The 22,390-nt window shown below is 38.9% G+C and overlaps 2 protein-coding genes across 2 annotated transcripts in view; both read left to right on the top strand.

The window, feature by feature from the left end:
- Window positions 1-14,629, top strand: part of NUP205 (nucleoporin 205) — a 51,424-nt gene extending 36,795 nt beyond the window's left edge. Inside the window, exons 29-43 of the mRNA XM_084290900.1 lie at window positions 789-1,059; window positions 1,471-1,569; window positions 3,820-3,968; window positions 4,713-4,904; window positions 5,107-5,228; window positions 5,761-5,899; window positions 6,102-6,228; window positions 7,054-7,130; window positions 8,682-8,810; window positions 9,362-9,488; window positions 10,203-10,369; window positions 10,969-11,092; window positions 12,084-12,212; window positions 12,797-12,870; window positions 14,284-14,629. Coding sequence (XP_084147026.1) covers window positions 789-1,059; window positions 1,471-1,569; window positions 3,820-3,968; window positions 4,713-4,904; window positions 5,107-5,228; window positions 5,761-5,899; window positions 6,102-6,228; window positions 7,054-7,130; window positions 8,682-8,810; window positions 9,362-9,488; window positions 10,203-10,369; window positions 10,969-11,092; window positions 12,084-12,212; window positions 12,797-12,870; window positions 14,284-14,436 — 2,079 coding nt within the window. The 3' untranslated portion in view covers window positions 14,437-14,629. The remainder of the gene's footprint in view (window positions 1-788; window positions 1,060-1,470; window positions 1,570-3,819; window positions 3,969-4,712; window positions 4,905-5,106; window positions 5,229-5,760; window positions 5,900-6,101; window positions 6,229-7,053; window positions 7,131-8,681; window positions 8,811-9,361; window positions 9,489-10,202; window positions 10,370-10,968; window positions 11,093-12,083; window positions 12,213-12,796; window positions 12,871-14,283) is intronic.
- Window positions 14,630-16,762: 2,133 nt separating this feature from the next.
- ARL1 (ARF like GTPase 1) lies at window positions 16,763-22,186 on the top strand. The gene is made up of 6 exons (XM_084302872.1): window positions 16,763-16,839; window positions 17,983-18,120; window positions 19,497-19,578; window positions 20,312-20,423; window positions 21,139-21,317; window positions 21,671-22,186. Exons 1-6 carry the CDS (start codon window positions 16,836-16,838, stop codon window positions 21,699-21,701), a joined length of 546 nt encoding a protein of 181 aa, XP_084158998.1. The 5' UTR covers window positions 16,763-16,835; the 3' UTR covers window positions 21,702-22,186.
- The last annotated feature ends 204 nt before the right edge of the window (window positions 22,187-22,390 follow it).

Raw genomic sequence — 22,390 nt, 5'->3', positions numbered from 1 at the left:
AAAACATCGGAAAAAAGGGAGGCTTTTACTGGGCAAAATAATTTCATCAATTCCTAAAATCTTTACAAAGCACAAATTTCAGACTGTAATTTCCTGTAATACTGTAATGGAGAATTTTGTTAATTTAAGAAAACATTAATCTTTACTTTTCTTTGAAAACAATTGATCTACTGTATTGAACAACTGCATTGCTTAAAAGGAAAGCTGCTTGAATGCCAGTGATAAAGATACCAGGTTTATCTTTCAAATGATGAAGAGAACTAAAGTGGCTGATGCTAAATTCCTATTATCTTTTCTCCATGTTGTCTTAAATGCTTCTTCGATACTCATTCTTTTGAGTTTAATAGATTATATCTTCACATTTTTAACAGAAATAGTTTTCTTTAAATGGCGAATTTCTTGAAAAAGTGGTTGTTCTTTCCCTAATTTAAGTTTAAATATTTTACTAATAAACCAACTCAAACAACAGCACATTACTTCCTGTTTCTTATCCAGATTTAACTATCATCTTGCCTGTAATTTGTGGAAATAAAAACCAGAAAGCTAATGGTCTGCTCGATTAAAACATGCTCAACATATTTTTTTCTGGATGTGTTTCACCTGACACTACTGATTTTGATTTGTTTTAAATAGTGTTGTGTTAATGAATTCCTTTTGAATACATAAATGAAATAGCTGCGAGAGACTAAATTACTTGCTTTAATAGCTCAGGAAATCACACTTACCTACTTCTTGGTTTTCTTCTTTTGTTTGTTTCTGTCTTTTTTTTTTTTTTCTTCTCTTTTAAGATCCTGGATGAGGATGCGGCTCAGGAGCTGATGCCAGTGGTGGCAGGGGCTGTGTTCACGCTGACAGCCCACCTGAGCCAGTCTGTGAAAACAGAGCAGAAACAGCCACTTTCAGTCCCAATGACGGGACAGTCCCAATATGTCTTGATGCTGGATGGTTCTTTTGCCTCATCACCAGGCTCTGAGAGCATATCCATAGGTTTTGCTTCCATTGGTGACTCCTCCCTCCACATCATCTTGAAAAAGCTGCTGGATTTCATTTTGAAAACAGGTTTGTTATCCTTTGCCCTACGTTCATGGGAATTCTAACCACGAGGAGTACAAAGAAGGACTGAAATGCTCAAGTTTTTTTTATTACAGTCAATTAGGTAGATCTTCCATGATTACTGTAGATACCTTATAAGTGAGGCTACTAGCAAGAAAAAAAAAAAAGCATTTTTTTTGAATTCTGAACAAACAGAAGAAAGACGTGTAAATAACTTTAAAGGGAAATTCATATTCAAGTGTTTGTAGCAGCATAAACTTGCTGAATATACTCATAAATACTTTTTTATACAAACAGTAGAACTCTGTTTTATTTCTGCCAGCACTGCCACAGAAAAGTAAATTAATTGTCAGTGGAAGATAGTGTTATGGAATTCATATCTGTTTGGTTCTAATTATGACTACTTCTTGTGAACAGGTGGTGGCTTCCAGAGAGTGAGGACACATCTTTACGGATCGCTGCTTTATTATTTACAGATTGCCCAGAGACCAGATGAACCAGACACTTTAGAGGCTGGTATGGTCCAATTGTACTTTGGGAAAGAGCAGAAAAAATTGTTACTAAACCCTAAATTATAGTTCATGCATGTTGAATTGTCTCCTGGAAGTAGATAGGTTATGTAGATATAAACCATCTTACTCCAAAGCTCTGGAGCTTGATGGACAAGCAAATGACGATGTGGATAAAATTCCATCTGCATTGAGGGAGTTCCGCAGGGCAAGTCAACCTATGCCCCTCATCACAACAACCCCCACCAAGAAAAAAAGAAGGGTTATAGAAATAGGGGACTCCCTTCTGAAGGGAACGAAGGGCCCAATTTGTCATCCAGACCTGGCAAAGGGAAGTCTGCTATCTCTGTGGGGCATGGGTAAGAGATGTTGCTCGGAGAGTCACTCACCTGGTACGTCCCTCTGATTATTACTCTTTATCGTTTTTTTAAGTTGGCAGCGAAGAGGTGGCAAAGAGCAATCAGAAGGGATTTTAGGGTTTTAGGGCAATTAGTTGAAGGATCAGGTGCACAGGCAGTGTTTTCCTCCATTCTTCCAGTAGCGGGGATCAACATTGAAAGGAATGGGCAGACCCAGTAGATCAATATGTGACTCTGAGGCTGGTGTCATTGACACAGTTTCAGGTTTCTTGATCATGGGAAGGTCTACATGACACCGGGTCTACTGACTCCTGGTGGGGAACACCTTTCTTTGAGGGGCAAAAGAAGGGGGGAAAACTTTTGTCCTGAAGTTAGCAGGGCTGATTGGATAGGGCTTTGAACTAGATTTGAAGAGGGAAAGAGACAGAACCAGGCCCACCTATAAGTTGTGAGACTGCACGCCAGTTTTGAGGAACTGCATGCAGGTGAGACCCTTCAGTCTGCCCCATGAAGGGCTGAATTGAATGAAAGACATCTGGTGTGTTCCTATACATAAACATGCAGCATGAGAAATAAGCATTTCAGCTCCCTTTTCAGGGAGCTTGTATACTAATGCATGTAGTATGGGAAGCAGGCAGGAGGAGTTGGAAGCCACAGTGCAATTAGAAAACTATGATCTAATTGCTATCGCGGAAACGTGGTGGGATGAATCACACAGCTGGAACATTGGCATAGAGGGCTATAGGCTTTACAGGAGAGACAGGAAGGGAAAGAAGGGTGGGGGTGTTGCCCTCTATGTTAAGAACTGGATAGATTGTGAAGAATTCCCTCTAAGAAACAGCAAAGAGGAGGTTGAGAGCCTGTGGGTAAAAATTAAGGACCGGATCAACAACGGACATCTTGTGGTTGGGGTCTACTACAGACCCCCTGATCAAGAGGAGCCTGTTGGTGAGGCCTTCTTGCTCCAACTACAGGAACCATCATGCTCACAGGCTCTCATCCTCCTGGGGGATTTCAACCACCTGGCTGTTTGCTGGGAAAGCCACGTGGCAGGAAGTAAGTAATCCAGGAGACTCCTGGAGACCATTGAGGACCACTTCCTCATCCAGGTACTAGACAAACCAACCAAAGGAGAAGCATTACTGGACCTGGTGCTCACCAACGTAGAACCCCAAAGATTATTTGATATTCTTTCTGTTCGTTTAGTTAAAGACCTCAGGGGAAAACAAACAAAACCATAAAACAAAGCCAAAAAGAGTCAATAAAAAAAACACAAATGTGTTCTTCAAGCCAGATGGATTTGTTAATGGCTTGAATACTTGACTTACCAACATTTATACTTGTTATTTCATCTTAGAGCTTGGATGAGGATGGAACAACAAACTTGGGTTTAGTAACTATGCATGAAGACTCCTACTTCTTATTACTTGGTCAGCTTTTTGAGCTATGGTAGTGATAAGAACTATGGAATTGTTATGACCTTTCAGTATTTTATTGCTGACTTTGAAATCAGGACTTTTCTACTTAACTTATTATTTACTTCCCTTCAAACCAAGTGTTTTGGTCTCAGTGAAAGTTCTTAGGCTTCGTAGATGTTCCAGGTTACGTGTATTGAATCTTGGAATAGTTTTAGGCAGGTTATTTACAAGTGTGGCATAAGTATTCAGGCACAAATGTTTTTCAGTTCTGTCTGGCGTTTGTGTGATATTTAGAAAAAAATGGATTTGTAGGAAAACTTCTGCACTTCAATGAAACACCTGTGTCCCTTGTTTATGGTATTTCTGTTGCAAGATAGAGAATGCCGTGAAGGATATAGCCTCAGCTGTACTATAGCTAAGCAAATGCTAAGGTGCCCATCTTTCCATTTTTCCTTTTTCTGTTATACTTGTTTTTTACAGCTAAAAAAACAATGTGGGAACGTCTGACAGCTCCTGAAGATGTGTTTAGTAAACTGCAACGAGAAAACATGGCAATCATTGAGAGTTATGGGGCAGCTCTCATGGAAGTGGTCTGTCGCGATGCTTGTGATGGTCATGAGATAGGCCGGGTAAATAAATCTATTCCTCTGCAATCACTGTTTTGTTTGCTTTAAAGAACATTTTACTACTGTGCAGAGAAGGAAAATTTCATGAGATAGAACTAAAAAACATTCTTTGTAGATACTGACTCTCTTTCACATTTCTGTCCTACCTCTGATTATTCAAGTTGCTAAAAGTAGGTACATACATGCATATTACTTATTTTCTCAAACAGGTTTATGTCCCTCTGTTTAACAAAAAAGGTAGCAAGCACTGCTGCAAAAGATTATAGGCATGATCTGCTGTGAATATTATCTGTTATCTTTAAATCATGTACTTACTGGTTTATTTTCTCACTTTGGAAAAGTTTAGTAACTTGAAAAAGAAATATTGAGAAATAAATATTTTCTGTCAGGAATCTAGTCAAAATGCAAAATAGTTTTACTTAGTAATTCTGCTGGTAGCAATACTTCATTAAAAATATTGTGGCATAGTTAGCAAACAGCATCTGTAATATTTTGTTAAAGGATAAGTAATAGAGGAAAGGCAATTCACTTGTTCTATACTTAAATGTCAAGAAATCTTAGAGTATTTTCCACGTAAGGGGTTATGCTTGTAGTGCAGAAATGCACTCTGCTTTTAAGAAGCTGTTAGAAGCAACTCCCTAGCATTTAATATTTTTTGGTATTTGTTAGAAATCTCATAGATTTAATTTGGGTTTGTTTTTTCTCCTTGGTTCAATTCTGTTTGTTTTTTTTCTCTTTCCGTCCTAGATGTTGGCATTGGCTTTGCTTGATCGTATTGTTTCAGTAGACAAGCAGCAGCAGTGGCTATTGTATCTCTCCAATAGTGGCTACCTGAAGGTGCTTGTGGATAGCCTAGCAGACGATGATGCGGCTCTTCAGAGCTTACTCACACCTCAGCCCCCTCTACTTAAAGCACTGTACACATATGAGTCCAAAATGGTAAGAGCACTTACGGAACAATTTTGTGTTGTTTTTAAATAAAAGTTGCTTGTCTATACTTTACATTGATCATACTCAGATTTACTGTACTAAAATAACAGTATTTGAAATGGTGCTACAAAATATTATAGAGACATAATTTTAATAAGTCTCATTGTTCATTTCCAGTTGTAAGTACTTACGTATTTCCTTTGTTCTCTAGGCATTCCTAACCAGGGTAGCTAAAAGTCAGCAAGGGGCTTTAGAACTGTTGAGGTCTGGTGTAATTGTGAGGCTGGCACAGTGTCAAATATATGACATGCGACCTGAAACAGACCATCAAGGGTAAGTGTTGGTTCCCTGGCTGATTTTGAAACTGTAGTACAGTCCTAGGAGAACGTGACATCTTTTTATATAAGTCTAGAGAGTAAATATTTGGGGGTGTATTTTTCTTGTGTGTTTAGTTTAAAACTTTAAACCTCTTGTATTGAAAGGAAAATTCCAAATAACTGGGTGTCCAGTTGCTTATACTATGTAAAGTCCTACTTGTTTGATTCCTTATATAGGAATGGTCCATGTGTTGTTAATATATTTTTGTTATTAATTTAGACTGTAATGTTTGAAAAACAGCCTGCTATACCTCTTTTGGGGAATTTGTAGTTAGTGAACAAAAGGTACAAAGTTAATCCTCCCCTGAGGTGCCCAACACTAGAGTAAACGTAATTTCATATGTTTAAAAAAACATATATATTATTGAAATATGAATGCTTGCCGATTCTTCAGGGTAGTTTTAAGTCAAGGCTCTGCTTCACTAGTGGGCCTTACTTCTGTTTTATCTTTTTTTCTTTACTTTTTTCCCCCCACTAAATCTCTTAAGAATGTATGGAATGAGAGATCCCCCACTCTTCATTCCTGCTCCAGTGGAACGTTATCGCCAGATTCTTCTCCCAGCCCTTCAGCTGTGTCAAGTGATCCTCACCTCCAGCATGGCACAACACCTACAAGCAGCAGGACAGGTAATTTCCAAAAGATGCTAGTTACTCCTTATTCAATCAAATTATGTGTTGTCTTGCTTTGGAAGTAAGCTTTTCTAAAACAACATTTTCACTGATGTGGGAGGTCACTCTAAAATTCTTACAAGAGTAAAAGCATTGCTTCCTCATTGCCTGACGCTAAATTTTGAGACAATCATACTTCTCTTTTCTTCTTGTGGTACAGGTTTTGCAGTTTCTCATTGCCCATTCAGATACTATCCAGGCAATCCTGAGGTGTCAAGATGTTAGTGTTGGATCTCTCCAGGAGCTGGCCTTCCTGACGGGAATAATCAGCAAGGCAGCTTTGCCTGGTAGGAACTGTGGATTTGAAGTCTGTTACCTACATCTGCATGAATCTCATTTTGTTTTCTATGAAGTAATAACAAGACATATCAGGGAATACGTACAACACAGAATTCTCTGGAGATGTTCAGCTCTTGAAAAAATAGGGAAATGTTAAATTATTGTTCTTGAAGTAAGTATGGTGGATTTGCAGTGGATACAGTGCCCATGTTAATGTGCATTTGACTTCTCATTTTCTTTTCATTATGCTAACTGGCAGTAAGTACTTTTTGTCTATGGGACCAATTGCAAATAGAAGTGTTCAAAGTGCATGTGGTATCCTCAAAAAGAACTTTCATTCGGAAAATTCTACAACAGAGAAAATGAAGACAGAAAACTTTTGTGTACCCACACATTTGATATTATTTTCTACATTTGTATTTATTTTAAAAAGAAAACTTCCAAGAAAAAGCACTGTGGAGGACATTAAGGAGGAATGTCTGATTACAGTAGGGTGGAGTGCAGTTGTAGGTTGAAGCCAAATGTTCATTTTCTTACAGTATACTGTGCTTTGCATAACAGCTGCAAGTTTCATGCTAGCCTCCCCACCCATCTTTTTTTAATTAGTTAGTAGAACAGTAAGCTACATAGTATGCATACTAGCTGCATTCATATCTGAATATTTTCCTCAAAGAAAGAACAAATTTTAAGTTGTTTTGCTGATTTTTTTATGACCAATATTTATATTTAAATGTATACACTGCATACATTTAAATGTATACACTGCAAACATTTTAAAAAAAAAAAAAAAAAAAAAAAAAACCAGTTAATTTAATGGCTGTATCTTTTATCAGGAGTTCTAAATGAGCTGGATGTTGATATTAATGAAGGGACACAGATGGAGCTACAAGGACATATAGGTCGATTTCAGGTAATAAAGTTACCCACTTAACACTTGTCCTTTTGGAATTGTGAATGTAGATTAGAATTGCTTCCTCGTTTTGTGCTCTGACTAATAGCAGTTATGAAATAGATGTTTTCCAGCATTAAGAAAAATGTGCAGTGCTTTTTATTATTAGTTTTGTGGTTAGTTTTGTTGTTTTTCTGTCATTTTATTTTGTTCTGTGTTTATTGTTGTTTTGAAACAAGTAGAAAAGATAGCATTTGGCAACATAAGAGTTAGGTCAGAGACTTTGTTTTCCTCCCTGGTTTAGTATTCACCCTATGTGGAGAAGAGCTATTTGAACTCAACAACGTAGTATGTAAAAGCAATGCAGAATATTGTAACAACTTTTGCTACAAGCATGTCTCCAGTTCAACAGTGTTGAGCATCAAACTAATTAGATGTTAATAGCATCTAACATGCTAATATTTTATTTCTTTGCTTCCCTTTTAAGAATAACCCTGACTTAGAAACCAGAAATAAAACCAGGATAGAGTGAGTCCTACTGAAAAGCTTTAACTGGAAATCTTTTTACAGCTTATCATTCAGCAGTGATTTTGAAACTTTGCTATGTCAGCATGTCAGCAAGGGTGTTTGTAAAGTTTATTTGAAAACTGTCTGTAGACAGAGCTGTCCTACCAGATATTTCTGGTTTCCAGGAGAAGGATGTGTTCTCTGGGCACTGTGATAGTAACTACTAGATCGACCAGCTTAAAGCAAAGTAGCAAGCTGTAAGTGATTACTGAAATGCTGGGGTAGTTGTTTTTCTGCTGTGTTATGTCAGCAAGAAATTCCCATGGGAAACAGTAAAAAGGTTTCTTGTTGTAAGGAGTTTTAATTAGTTAATTTGAAAACTGAGCTGTTCCAAGCAAAACCGTACAAATCCAGTCATCTGTTGCTGTAACTTTTGTCTTTGGTATGTCATGTTATTTTCATCAAGTAATTAAAGAATTCAAGTATTTTACTTTTTTTTTTTTCTAAAAGTAATTACCAATAAATCTTTAATCTTCGGTATCTTCTTTAGCATTCCAAATAAAACTGACTTCTAGTCTGAGGCACTTTGATGATTTTTAACATGTAAACTAAAAGAAGATTTATAGACTGTTGCTCCATTCTATGAAACTATTCAATTGTTTTTCTGCCCTCTACTTCTATGCAACTCATTATCTTCAGATTTTGGTTTGGTTTATAGATGAAGGTGTTTTAAATGGGTATAGGTAAACCTAAACTGCCATTGATATATTCAATATAACAGTCCAAAAAAGATGTAAGACATCATTGTGAACTTCTAAATCAAATTCATTTCTCGAGGAACTGTTTTAGGGTGCTGTTAACTTTTAAATTAAGTAAAGGTGAATTAAAGTATTGTGTTTTTAAAGATATAAATGTAGTTTTTAAAGTTCTAAAATTTTTATATGAACTACTGTCTTTTTGTTGTATGTTAAGGGATATGTATCATTCTTCAGCTTTTAAAAGTGTCAAGGACCATGCACTTCCTTCGCTAAGGTTCTAATTAGAAAAAGCTTTTTTTCATGGCAGCGCCAGTGCCTAGGACTTCTAAGTCGGTTTGGTGGTTCAGACAAACTGCGTCAATTTAAACTGCAAGATGATAACTCAGGAGGAGACAGAGTGAACAAGAGGGATGAAATTGAGTTGGCCATGCAGCAGGTGAGGACACAAGAAGCTGTGAGAGCCTTCAGTCTCAAACGGTGAAATTTTACCTGTTGTACAGATTTTTTTAGTTGAGGTACTTTCACATGATTTTGACTAGTGGTAATGTTCTACACTGCTTTTAGTTTGGTATAGGATCCCGTGTTTCGTTTTTATTCAGAATAAACATTGAAAGTTTGGTTATTTAAATTTGCATTAGCAGCCATCATTGTTTTAGATACAAAGTATGTCAAATTCAAAACTTTAAAAATTGATCTGTAATTTTCAAAATAAGGGCTGGATACAGAGGGCAATAAAGTAATGGAGAACACTAAATGGAAAATGCACAAGAAGAGTTAAAAATGACCAGAAATTGCAACTAGTAGGTTTGGGAAAGACATCAGGTTGCAAATCCTGGGCTTGAAATAGAAGTGAGGCTGTAACTGATCAGAAAAAAGAATCGTCAAGTTCAAGTGAATAAAGAGAAAGCAAAATGTTGTTTATTGACATTTATCCATTTAGTAACTTGCATGTTGTATTTTTCTTTTTTTTTTTTTTTTTTTTTTCAGATTTGTGCAAACGTGATGGAGTACTGTGAGTCACTTATGTTGCAAAGTGCCCCCAGTTTTCAGCACACTGTTTGTCTGTTTACCCCTAGCCTGTCAGAGACAACCAACCGAGATGGGCCTCGTCAAGGTGAGATTTTGGCTCACTATTTTTTGAGATTGAATAGCAATATCTGGGCTAGCATGAAATCAGCTTCCAGATGCTGTAGTTTATCTTACACTTTAAGTCTCTTTATGCCAACGCAGTAGCTGCTCACTTTCTTATGCTGGAATAAATGCGTGTATGGCCTTGCACTGAGCCAAATAAGGGAGCTAACACAAGTTAAAACAAAAGTGACCAGAAAAGGCTTTTTAAACCGATTGCTATTGCAGCCTTAGAAACACATATATCAGTAAAATAACATGTATGTAAATAAATAGTACTAGATGGGAAGGTAAGGATTTAATTTTTTTTTCAGCATCTCTGCTAGATTAAGTTAGGTGGAACTAGGACGTTATTGATGACATGTAAGATGCGTTTTGATGCTGAGTGGAACTCTTCATTATGGCATGTGGCAACAGGTTGTGGTGTGCTACTGTGTAGTTGAGTGGTTAAAAAAAATTACGTCTTCTGATCTAGTTAAAATTTCATGTGTTATACTTGGTACTTACTATACTGACTGTCTTGCAGTATTGCAGACAGAACTTTTTGCCTATGTAAATTCTGGCACAGAAATAAAACGTAAACTTGCCAGTGAATGTTTTTTGTGTCTTTCACTACTTTATTGACAGAGAAGATACCTTATTGATTTCTTGATTTTTTTCATTTAATTTGATTTTTTGTAACTTGGTCATATTTTTCTAGATACACAAGCTCCAGTGGTTCCATACTGGCGCTTGCCTGGTTTGGGCATTATCGTCTATCTGCTGAAACAGAGCACTAATGATTTCTTCAGTTACTACGATAGTCATCGTCAGAGTGTTAACAAACTGCAAAACGTGGAGCAACTCCCACCAGATGAAATAAAAGAGGTAACAGTTCTGCTGACTCTGTAGTCTGTTTTTGCTCATAACTGAGATATAGCTCAGGGACTCAGAAGCATTTTAGACAAATAAAAAGTTCCAGTTCTCTTGCATGATCTTTCCTACTGTTGATAGGAGGGCCCATAGGATGGGCAGCATGAAATTTGGGGGAAAATATTGGGCTTAGCTCTGTAAAAGTAGTGCATGTCTTTTCATTATATCAGAAGAACATTGCTAAAGCTTTGGGAGTGCTCATCATGTATCCTTCTTGAACAAATAGGCGTAAGTTGCGTAGTGTTGAGTAGCTCTAACTTTTGCATCAGTTCTTGCTGAGATGACTGGGTTACAGAGAGAAAGGGGACTTTATCACAATCTCACAGTGAACTAATAAACTGACTGATAACCCAAATGATCATTTTTCATGATACAAAAGTTGCTTGGGGATACGTTTAGTTTATTCATTTTTTTGGTAACCAAGGCTATGCAAGTTAAAAATAGAGACCACAGTTCTGAAGAAATAGCTGACATTTGATAAATAATTTTATTTGCTTATTTCTTTCATTGTTTTGCTCTGCCATGTTATCTTGTTTTTCCTCTTCTTGTTACAGCTGTGTCAGTCAGTTATGCCAGCTGGGGTTGACAAAATCTCCACTGCCCAAAAATATGTTTTGGCAAGGCGACGCCTAGTGAAGCTAATAAACAACCGAGCCAAACTACTTTCTCTCTGTTCTTGTATCCTTTTAAAACTGAAATGACCCTCAAGGTGCTGTTCCAGAAATGCGGAGAAATAGGGACAGGTTCTTTTTACTGAGAGTTTTGACCACTTTGAACTCATTATTAAGCAAAAGGGAAATGTGAAATTCTGAAACTTAAAATAGTAAGAGTGTATTGTTCTGCTACTGTCAGGCTGTAAGTATTTTTAAATTAGTACTCTGGCTGGAAGATGAGGTTCGTGATAATTCCCATCATGGAGACCCTGCTAGGACGTTCTTCAATATTATGATAAAGCACAGCTCTTAAAAATTATCACAATATTGTAGTGCTAATATTCTTACAGCCCAGCTCTTAAATTTAGTATCCAGACCCACTAAATATGTACACATATGTACAGGTGCAGTGGCAGAAGTACTTTGAAAAATAATTGAGATGTGTGTCTGAGCAAATGGAGTTCCCAACATTATAGTGAGCTGTGCAAAAGCCTTTTCTCATAAACGCCAGCAATTCAATGGAAATAACTAGTCACACATAAAATAATTGTCTGCAGAGGATTGGAATTTTCCTCTGAAACCTAGCTTAGGAAAGGTGTGCTTTTGCAGAAGCACCTGTTGTAGCTTAAGATATTACTGCCACCTCCAGCTTTACAACCTCAGCTCTCAATTCGCTATTTCTGCAACTGAACTACCATTACAAATCACACGAGCGCTCAAAGTCTGCTCTGGTGCAGAGTGCTGGTTTAAAGCCTCTCCAGGTTGAGCATAGCAGTCACCAACCTAACCAGTCACTAACCTAGCCAGTACTGCACAGAAGCAGGTAAGGAGAGAGCATGTGATCCATTACCAGGCCACAGTAGTGGGATTTGAACCTGCTGTTGGAGGAAGTTACAGATGGTTGGGATAAAACATCTTCAACTGATTCAAAGTGATTGTGTAAATACACTTACATAGTGAATGTACAATCTAAAGACAATGCATTTAAACTCCTTCACTTAGATGTGTGTCTACAGATATTATAGAAACCTGTCTCTTCATTCTTTGGCGTCACCTGGAACACTATCTACTGAACTGCATACCCACTGACTCCCAAGACCCACTGCTGTCTTCCAGGACATCATTTAAGAGAGGAAGACTGCAAGGTAAAATTTCTGAAATGTTGAGATTTTGTTTGGTTTTGGACTTACGTTTCTTTTTCCTCTGGAGAATTGACAATACAAGTATTGCTGAGTCACAGGCTTATGCGTTTTGTCTATTACGCATATCTCCAAGTGAAAAGTAAATTTCAGATAATACAATCAGATTGTGGTCCAAAACAATGCATATGGAAATATTGTAATATAATCTAAAATGAGATAAAAAATTAAAATGAAGACTGGTGTTTTTGGAAATACTTTTAGAAACATAGGCACTATTTATTCACCAGAAAAAAGTAAGTGTGTTGAATTTTGGTATTAAAAAAAAAAAAAGAGGGAATGGAACTAAGTCAGAAAGAGACGTGATCTGGGGAGGAGCTTTTTGCAAAGTGCCATGTGTGCTCAAAATTATTAATGACTGTTCAATGATTTAGAAAAAAATACAGTAAGTCCAAAAAATACTATAATTTCTAATATACAAGTTTGGTGGCCAATTTTGACTATTGCATTTTAAAATATTTACAGTGATGTGGAAAAAATATGTTGTTGAGTGGCCAACATAATTTTAACTTCTTGTTTTCTATCACTAGATTCCTTTGGTTCAGATCCCAACTTGGATTTCAGCAGCGGCCTGAATCGAGTGAGTCAGCATGATATAGATCAGGTGAGATGTGACAGAGTCTGCCGAGAAGTACAGGGTGCGAGTGATTGCCATACAGCTATTGAGAACAGTCTGACTGTAGACTGTTGTGCTGCAGGGGTTTTTCCCTTTCTTAAATCTGCTCTCATAGAGGCAGAAACGTCACTTACTGGCTTGGCTCTCTGGCCAGTGGTGGGTCCTTCTGGACCCAGCTGGAACTGGCCCTTACCTAACATGGGGCAGCTTCTGGATTCTTCTCACAGAGGCTACCCCTGCAGCCCCCTGCTACCAAAATCTTGCCACGTAAACCCACTACAGTAGCACCAGCAGTAAATAATTTAAAATTAATGAAGTGTTGCAAAAAAATTGAGAAAGTATTATGAAGCAGGTAGCAGCTGCATTGCTGAACACACATTTTCAAGTCTTAATATACAAAATTAAATTAAAAATGAGCAATATAGGCTATTAGGAAGAAAATTAATCATTCTTTTCCTTTTATAAACCAGTCAAATGGTATGTATTTTTTAATAATAGCTCACTGAAAACATCAGGTACCCTTGAAAGATTTGCAACATGAGGGTAGGATTCCCAATGTTCTGTGAATCTATAACTGGTGGGAGCAACAGCTCGACACCAGCTAGGCAATAGAGAAATGAGATTGAAAAGGGTAACAGAAACTGAGCAGACTATAAAATATGAATGCTAACACAGAAGTGATTTCTGCTTACACAGCAATTTAATAGTTTGTGTTAACTGGATGCATAAGTGGCAGGAAAAAAAAGTTCATTTTTATTAATAAATCTGATTGACATTTCTCCTGGTGTTTGTGCACAAAAAAGCTATGCTCCTCAGAGTGCTTCACAATCTCAAGTACCTTTGTAAGATCTGGAATTATAAGAACAGCTTTATATATTTTTGTGATGAGTCATCTGTCTTTATTTCATTTGTTCAAAAGTGAAATATACAGTAACATCTTGCTAAAATATTTAGAATGTAATAATTTTTTTCAGTTTTCATATTGTTTACATACGTGCTGATGAAAAAGTGTTATCTATGCAAATGGACTCTATTAAACAGTCCTCAAAAGCCTGGGAAAATTGCAGTTGGAAGAAGTTGTATAACTGAAGAACCTGAATTATGTAAGACTGTTTAATTCCTAAAACACTTTGAGAGGTTGTAGAGTAATAATATGTGGATAATCCGTAAATGCTTTGAGTCACCCAGAAATCTCCATAGAAAGGCTATCCATTGTATAATTTAGAGAGATGAACATAAGGAAGAATACAAGTAGTATTTATTAGGGTAGTTGAAAGAAAACTACACTTTTGAAAGAGTTTTAGAGAATAAAGCGTTGTAAAAGGGTTGACAGTGGATGGATATGTGGATGTTTTAGAGAAGACTTTGTATTGTTTACTGCAACATATCTCTGTTTCTCAGCTTCAGATAGAAGCCACAAACAGCTTTGGTGAATCTCTGCAGAAGAAGCTTCTGGACATCGAGGGGTTGTATTCTAAGGTTCGGTCACGCTACACCTTTATTCAAGCTCTTGTTAGACGCATCCGTGGACTCCTAAGGATATCAAGGACTTAAAGGACTGATACAGGATGTTTGCGCCTTGAAGCAGTGCACTTGGGCAGGCCTTCTGGATCATCATATTTTATAGATCATACATTTTCTAAATAATGTCAAAAAGGTTACCTTTTTTTATTACCCCTTTGAATAAGTTTTGTGCATTCTTTCCTACTGCTCCCAACTTGAACAGAAAAATAAAGAATTGTTTTTAAGTGAGTTATGATTAATGTGAAAATTCAAGCAAAGAAAGATTTCAAATGGAGGACATAAAGGAAACAAAAAGAAGTTGTTCTGCAGTTGTGATGATACTACACTTGAGGATGCTGTTAGAGAAAATGAAAAGATCTATGTCTGTTTATGCTGTTCTTGCTTCACACACACTTAATGAAAGAGAGATTTCAAGTGTCAGCACTTGCAGACTTTGTGATCACACCCTTTGGTATGGATTCTCTAAGAAAGGTGATCATTTTTGCACAGTAAACTGCTTGTTTCTGCTCCCCATTGCCCTGCTTTTTTTAAGCTAACATGAGTACAAGCTTCCTCTCTTTAGACAATTCCAGATATGAGGTAAAAGTAAAAAACAAACAAACAAAAACACAGGGAAAGATATGGAAGGCGACTGCCTTACATTTTGTTCTTTATGGACATTTTGTTCTTTATGGCTTCCAGGACTAAAGACTTCTGTGCTGTTTCTGCTGAAACAGGAGCATAAAGACAGAATACAAGGCATGAGGAGGGAGCCAACATGCTCGAGTAGTAGATTGGTTCTGTAGTTATCGATTATTCTCCTAGGAGGTTTTTCTATCATTGTTTCTTATGTAAAAAAAAGAGTAATTCAACCTCTGATTTCTGATGTGAGATCTGTTGGATTTCTCTTATTGCGCTGTCTGATCTTACAGCCCCTTTCTCCATTTGTGCCTTGTAAATTGTCTCTCCTGAGTTTCCAGTATGTAGCATTTCACATTCTTAAGGATGTTGTACTTCACAGAATTAATTTGTGCAGATGAATTATGCCATCGTTTAAGCAGGGGTAATTACAGCCCTGCTATCATATGATGGTTATTTGCTGTTCTTTAGGAATAGCTAGTTATTAATGGTTTACACAGTTGCATTTTTTTCTGTTGATTGGCAACAGTTTTTTTTTCTTTTTCTTTCTTCTTTTTTTTTTTTTTTTTTTTTTTTTCCCTACCATCTTAGTGAAAGCCAGGAAGCAATGTATTTAATTAGCATCTGCGTACAAGGACATAATTTTGGAATTCTCCTGGCTCAGGAATTTACTAGATTTCAGTAAATGCCGTTCTGATAACTGACTGATACTTGTGTGGGATTTCTGCCTGGACAGATGTCAGTATTTACTTCTTGTAAATCATTCCTGAGCGCATGGGCCTCTGCGTGTATCAGATGTTTCAACAGCCCAGCTGCACCAACAGGAAGGGCAGTGCTGGAACACCTCGCAGAGTACTGGAACACTGCATTTTGTGATGGGTAACGCTTTTAACACACTAAGCTGTGCTGGTTTCTGCCCTTCCACTGTCAGTCCAGTTAGTCACTCTGCTCTTGGGAAGAGCAAACCTGAGGGTGCTTTGACTGCTTATTCGGCCACATCAGCTCTTGCTGATGCAGTCACCAGCCCTGACACACCTAGTGTAGTGATTTTATTCATGCAGCACCCTATTGTTTAAGCCAGAAACCTTTGCACAGAAGGGAGCCGGCAGTGCTGGTTTGCCTCTCTTCTGCGCCACTGAAAGCTGCACGGCTGCAGGGCGGCTCTGCAGAAGTGGATGCTTTTTGGGCAGAAAGGGGAGCTTTATGGGCAGAAATGGATGCATTTGGGCAGATACAGGCACTTTGTTGGCAGAAACGGGCGGGTTACGGGCAGAAATGGGCACTTTATTGATAGAAACGGGCGTTTTGCTGCTTCCTGGGCACGGTGCCAGAGCTACACCGCCCCCCTCCCTGAGCATCCCTGCGGCTCCCGCAGAGCCTGGTGCTGGGGGCTAGTTCTGAAGCCCCTCAGCAATGGCGAAGCACTGGTTGCCGGTAACGTGGGGGATTTATTTTTTATTTATTTTTTTTTAACCAGAGTGAGTAGGCGGGTGAGGGAGGCCGGGCCGGGCTGCGCCACCTCCCCTCAGCGCCCGCCCGGCTTCCGCATCCGCAGATTCGTCACGACACTGCGCCGGCCCGCATTTTAATTTTAATAATTTTTATTTATTTTTATTGTTTATTTTTATTTTTTCTCCCCTTCGCGGGGAGGACGAGGAGCTCACCCAGCGCTCGGCCTTCCCCTTCCCCTCCGCGGGCGGCCTCCGTCGCCGTGCCGAATCTGCGGGGAGGGCGCCTCCTTTACTCTCGGCGGCGGCCGACGTGGAGCCTGGGGGTGGCGGCCGCGGGACGGGACCCGGCGGGGGCTCGACATGGGTCGGTGGGGCCGGGGGGGAACCGGGGGGCAGCCGGCGGGGCCCCGGGGCTCGGAGCCGTGCGGGCGGCGGCTCCTGGGGGCAGCGCCGCGGGTGAGGGGGGGACGGGGCTGAGCGGTGTGAGGCGGAGCGGCCCCGGCAGGGCCCCGAGGCCCGGAGCCCGCGGTGCCGGTCCCTCAGGGGCCCCTCAGGGGCCGTTCGCCTCTCGCCGGGCCTGGCCCGAGCCTCCCGGAGGGTTAAAGCCCTCCCGGAGTGAGCCTCCGCCTCGAGAGGCAAGCACGGGGAAGCGTTTTCTTTATCACAAATAGGTTTTGGATAAGGTTTTGCCTGCAAATCTCTCCCTTCTCTCCTCTCTGTTATCCAGTATGAGCCTAGCTGGTTTGGTGTTCCATCATCTTTTACAGCGTTTAGGTGGATGCACAGAATTATTAAACTTCTGTCGATGTAAAATCATCGACAGAAACCTTCCTTGTTACTGGCTTAGACCATTAGTGTTGTTTCTATCCATATACATCTAATAAGTGTAAGTCAGATACCGGTCTGGCCGCAGGTGCAGCATTTAAAGAGGAAGTGAGGTGCTGGGACAAGCCGCGTTTGAAAAAAATAAAAATAAAAACGGTTTTAAACAAGCTCCCAGATCTCTCTGCAGCATTAATGTGCTTAACTCAGAGCAACTTGATTGTTTGCAGTGGGCTGTGATTTAACATGTACCTGCTGATTTGCACTTCATTTTAAGAAAGAATGAGTAGATGGGCCTCTGGGAGACTGTAAACATCAGGAAAATTTATTTCAGGCTTCAGAGTGGCCCTGTATAGTCTCTTACAGTGAAAAGACAGAGGCCAGTACAAATAAAGAAGTAGTTGGCTCAGATTTTGGCAAGTGGGAGAAAAGGAAAAAACTCCTAACCACAATGAGGAAGCTCGATGCAACTTGATTTTGCTGGGTAGATCTACAACAACGTAGTGGCACAAGGCCAGGAAAGAAGGAGATAGTTCAGCCCACAGGTGTCCAAGTGGCAACCTGAGCTTGTCTTTTTTCACTGAAGAGAGGAAACACATTGCTGTTCAGTCAGAAATCAGGTCAGCCTCCATATCGCCAGCTGACATTGAAATGGCTTTCTGTTCTGATTTTTTTTTTTTTGTAGGGGGCTTTTTCTCCACCATCTTTTCCAGCTTGTTTGGAACTCGAGAGATGAGGATTCTCATCTTGGGGCTGGATGGAGCAGGAAAAACAACCATTCTCTACAGGTTACAAGTTGGAGAAGTTGTTACCACCATTCCGAGTAAGTGATCAATCCTCTAGTAAAAATATTTCGTTTGCTGGTAGCTCCAACACGTGAGCTTTGCCAGCTGAAGTCACCACGTGCATACTTCAGATACAAAGAGACTTGAAGGAGTTGGAGCCAGCACTGTTGTATTTGAGAACTTTCTCGTGTAACATTATTATGGTGTGCATTTTTACGGTGTGGGAAAAATAATATTTTATGCTACCCTGCTGAATGCAAGAAGTATTTGACTTCAAGATTGTTACCATGATTTTGGCAGGCTTTTCTTGATAGAGAAATGTTCAATAAATAGTAACTATTGACTATTGAAATCTCCTGTCTCCAAACATAGCTCTAACGCGAATTCTAGAGTTTGTTATTTTTCTCATTCACTGATTGCATCCCATGTAAAATTTTGAGCGTATACCTGTTTGATTTCCTATTTTTGACAAGAGTCTTAAGCTTGTTATATAAACACTTCTATTTAACACAGAAAAGAAACGCAGGTGCGTTTTTACTTTGTGAAGAAAGTGTAACAACTCAGCGTGAGATCTCATGGAAAAAGATGCTTTTTTAAAAAGAAGTGCAACTGATTTTATTACTTGCCTTAGCATTCCTGCAGTCATACCCACATGTAGCAAACACTACTGTGTGTGCTCAGGTTTTCTGGTTAGGATCACTCAGTGTAACATGGAGGACAGAGATACTGGCTATTGAATCCCTTTCACATCTCTTAGATTCCTCCTGAATGACTGTGATAAACTGACTTTGGTCAGTGTTTTTTTTTTTTTTTTTTTAAACCATTTAGAAGCCAGCAGTTTACTGTGCTTTTTGCTGTGTAGTTTTGCTTATTTCAGCCTCCATAAATTGTAGGCAGTCCATGTCTGTCATTTGTTTCCCTGTTCTGTGTTTCTCTGTGCTGACAGGACAAGGAATGACATATGTATGTGCTATAACTTTACTGCCATCTTCCAGATAGCAATGTCAAGTTTTCTGCTGAGAAGTAGTCTCTGCTGTGGTCTTATGAGGCCACAGATCTGGTGTTGACACAAAGGACGCATTCCTTAGTGCTTTATTGCTGTCAGTTGGGTACTTTGTTATCTAAACAGGCCATCCCTTTAACTGCCCGCTGTTTCTTTTGGTGCTTTCAGGCACATTTTTGTTCATTTGTAACAACCTTAGCATTTGTTGCAGATACCTAGGATATGTTTATAGTCTGGTTTTATTGTTCAAAGAATGCGGCAGTATTTTGAGCCATATAAGTACTTCTTGGAGGAACTTCATTATGTAGCTAATGAGGGTTTTCAGGCATGAAAATTTTGAACTAAGTTCTGTAAATGTAGCTCAGGGAAAAAAAGAATCACCAACTGTGAAATTGTCTAACTTTCTTTCAGCAATTGGCTTCAATGTTGAAACGGTGACATACAAGAATCTGAAATTTCAAGTCTGGGACTTGGGAGGACAGACAAGCATAAGGTAATAAATATTTTATTATCTTCCTATCTTAGTTTGCACTTCTGAAAATTAGTTCTTTTAAGCTTAAATACAGCTCATTGTCAGAACGCTTTCATCTGACAGAATTCAGTTTCTACAACCTCTGTTTTGAACTACAGATTGGAAGAAAAACAAGTGAATGTTTTCACTGGCATACAGTTTTGCTTTGAAAACCTAGTTTATTTGTTCAGTGTGTAATTAGGCAGTGTTCTGAAAAAAATGGGACATGGGTGTTAAAAAGCCTTTTTCAGCTCCAGTAAAATAATTCTGAAAAAGATGTTTTGTTGTGGTTCTTGTTAATTACTTGCATGTATGAATTAGTTGTTTAAAAAAATTAAGTTTATCCTTAAGCTTACCCTTCCTTGGTGACCATAATGATTATCTGTGGCAGGCAACATCACACAGTTGCTTCTACACAAACTGCTATAGAGATAACTGTTTGCTAAAACCTTATGTTTACAAACTTCATTTGCTGCCCTGTCCTTCAGTTATGAATTTGATGTCCCATGTGTTTTTTTTCCAAATAAATCTCTTCCCTGTATTTCAGCTTTTTTTTTTTTTTTTTTTTTTTTTTTTTTTTTTGTAGCCCTCTATTTGCTTCCTAGTGCCTTTTACCCCAGTGGCAGTTTTTACTTCTTCTGGGCAGGTTTTCATTATCTGGCTACAAAACGCTGCTAAAACTCTACATTTTATGAATGGGATTTTTCTTCTGCAGGCCATACTGGCGGTGTTACTATTCAAATACAGATGCAGTCATTTACGTAGTGGACAGCTGTGATCGAGACAGAATTGGAACTTCAAAATCAGAGCTTGTTGCTATGTTAGAGGTAAGAAAACAAGCATGATGGTCATTTCAGGAAAGTCCAAATATTTGTTGGCGCTAACGTGAAATTTGATTCAGTGAATCAAGCTGTGAAATATCAGCTCTCAAAAAAGGCCCACGCAACTCTTCTGAGTGAAAAGAACTAAACGTGCTGCAGGTATTTTATAGCTTTGTGCAGTATTTGTTTGGACAGTAAATTATATTTAGCTTTTGGTCACATGAACACTTTCCCGTCCTCAAGAACAGCTGCTCACTGCTTCGGTGGTGGCAGAAGTCAGGCCCTGAAGGAATACGAGTAATTAATATCCTACTAGGTATTGAATATGAAGGACAGGTTTAGAACAGGGTAATAAGAGTAAAAAGAAGACATGTTAAGCAAAACTTTTTTTTTTTTTTCAAAATTGCTGCAAGCTTTTTAATGTATATACGTTGTTAAATTTACCTCTCATCTCATAATGTAACAGTATTCTGTAAACTTGCCTGTTTTGAAATTGCTCCCATGTGATGCTATGCTGGGAGCAAATGGAATTCAAACTGTGTCATTCTGTTGTTGAAGAATTTCTAAATTCTAATTGCTGAAGAATTTCTAAATGTTGCTGAAGAATTCCTAAAGCACAAGACCCAGCAAACTGACAAAATAATTTCTTTTCTACATGTTTTTTTACTGAATTGATTTAGTAAAAATCCCTTCAACAACTTGCATGATTCCCATTTCTTAGGAAGAAGAGTTGAAGAAAGCCATTTTGGTGGTGTTTGCAAATAAGCAGGACATGGAACAAGCGATGACTCCCACAGAAATGGCGAACGCCCTTGGTTTGCCAGCTTTGAAGGATCGAAAATGGCAGATCTTCAAAACCTCTGCAACTAAGGGTACTGGGCTTGACGAAGCAATGGAATGGTGAGTAAAAGTCTAATTATGCTAGCTTCATTAGTAAATTATCTTTTTATTTTTTGGAAGCTGGAGCTGTGGAAAGTCTGTCTGACATAAAAGCTTTGTAATATGAATTACAGGTTTGCAGCACTTCTTTGGCACCTAATGAGAGCAAACAGATGAGCAAGATCGTGATTTAAGTGAGGGGCAGGCATCTCAGGACTTGCCTGTGCAGTCTAGTTAGGGCCACGTCGCTCCAGGCCATATTCCTAACAAAATAAAACCAGAGCCCACGTTAGAAGAAAGAGTAGCTGACTCCTAAAGATGTCTTGACATATTTCAAATGATTTTTTAGTAAACTGACCTACTCTTTTTCCTAGGTTGGTGGAGGCCTTGAAGAGTAGGCAGTAATACAAAGCTGACCATTGCAACGACGTTTCAGCTACATCAAACATTCCTCCTGCTGCAGTCAAGTATTTTCAGCCTACGAATACTTGTAAATAGGACAGGTTTGAGTTTGACTCCTGTAATGTGGATGCCTCTCTTCACTTGCAAAACTGAACCGAGTGACTGGCTGTGTACATTATGATATTTCCTTTCTTTCTTTGTGTTTAAAGATGTGCTTAATAATTTGTATGAAAGTTTTACTGGCTGGCAACTCCCCTCCCCCCCCCGGGGTGGTTTTAAGTTAGAGCGGTTACTAGATTGGTGTAATTAAAACACTAATAAAATCTGCAATGGTCAGCTGTACTTGAAGGCGTGGTGCTTGTCCAGCTACTGCCAGTTAAACCAGTCACATGGCTGAGCCTTCAAGGTTTCCTTAAGCTGATGGTGTTATGCTTCAGGCTCCCTCAGTGCGGATATGCTGTTAAAATAAAGTACAGCAACTGAGCTAATACCATGCTTCTCCTTGTTAATGTGGCTTAGTTTTACTTTCTTCAGTAACTGCCACCAGCCCCTATGTGCCAGGGCAGTAACGCGAATTTAACTTCCACCTTTCACAGCTGTTATTTCTATATTCTCTGCTTAGCTTGCAATGACAGCTTACTTGTAGCTGCAGAAAGTGGAATGTAAATCAAGGGCAAGAGGCAGACTGTTTT

The sequence above is a fragment of the Netta rufina genome (assembly GCF_964035555.1).
Source record: "Netta rufina genome assembly, chromosome: 1".
NCBI lineage: Eukaryota > Metazoa > Chordata > Aves > Anseriformes > Anatidae > Netta > Netta rufina.
This window is presented reverse-complemented; position numbering and strand designations above follow the sequence as displayed.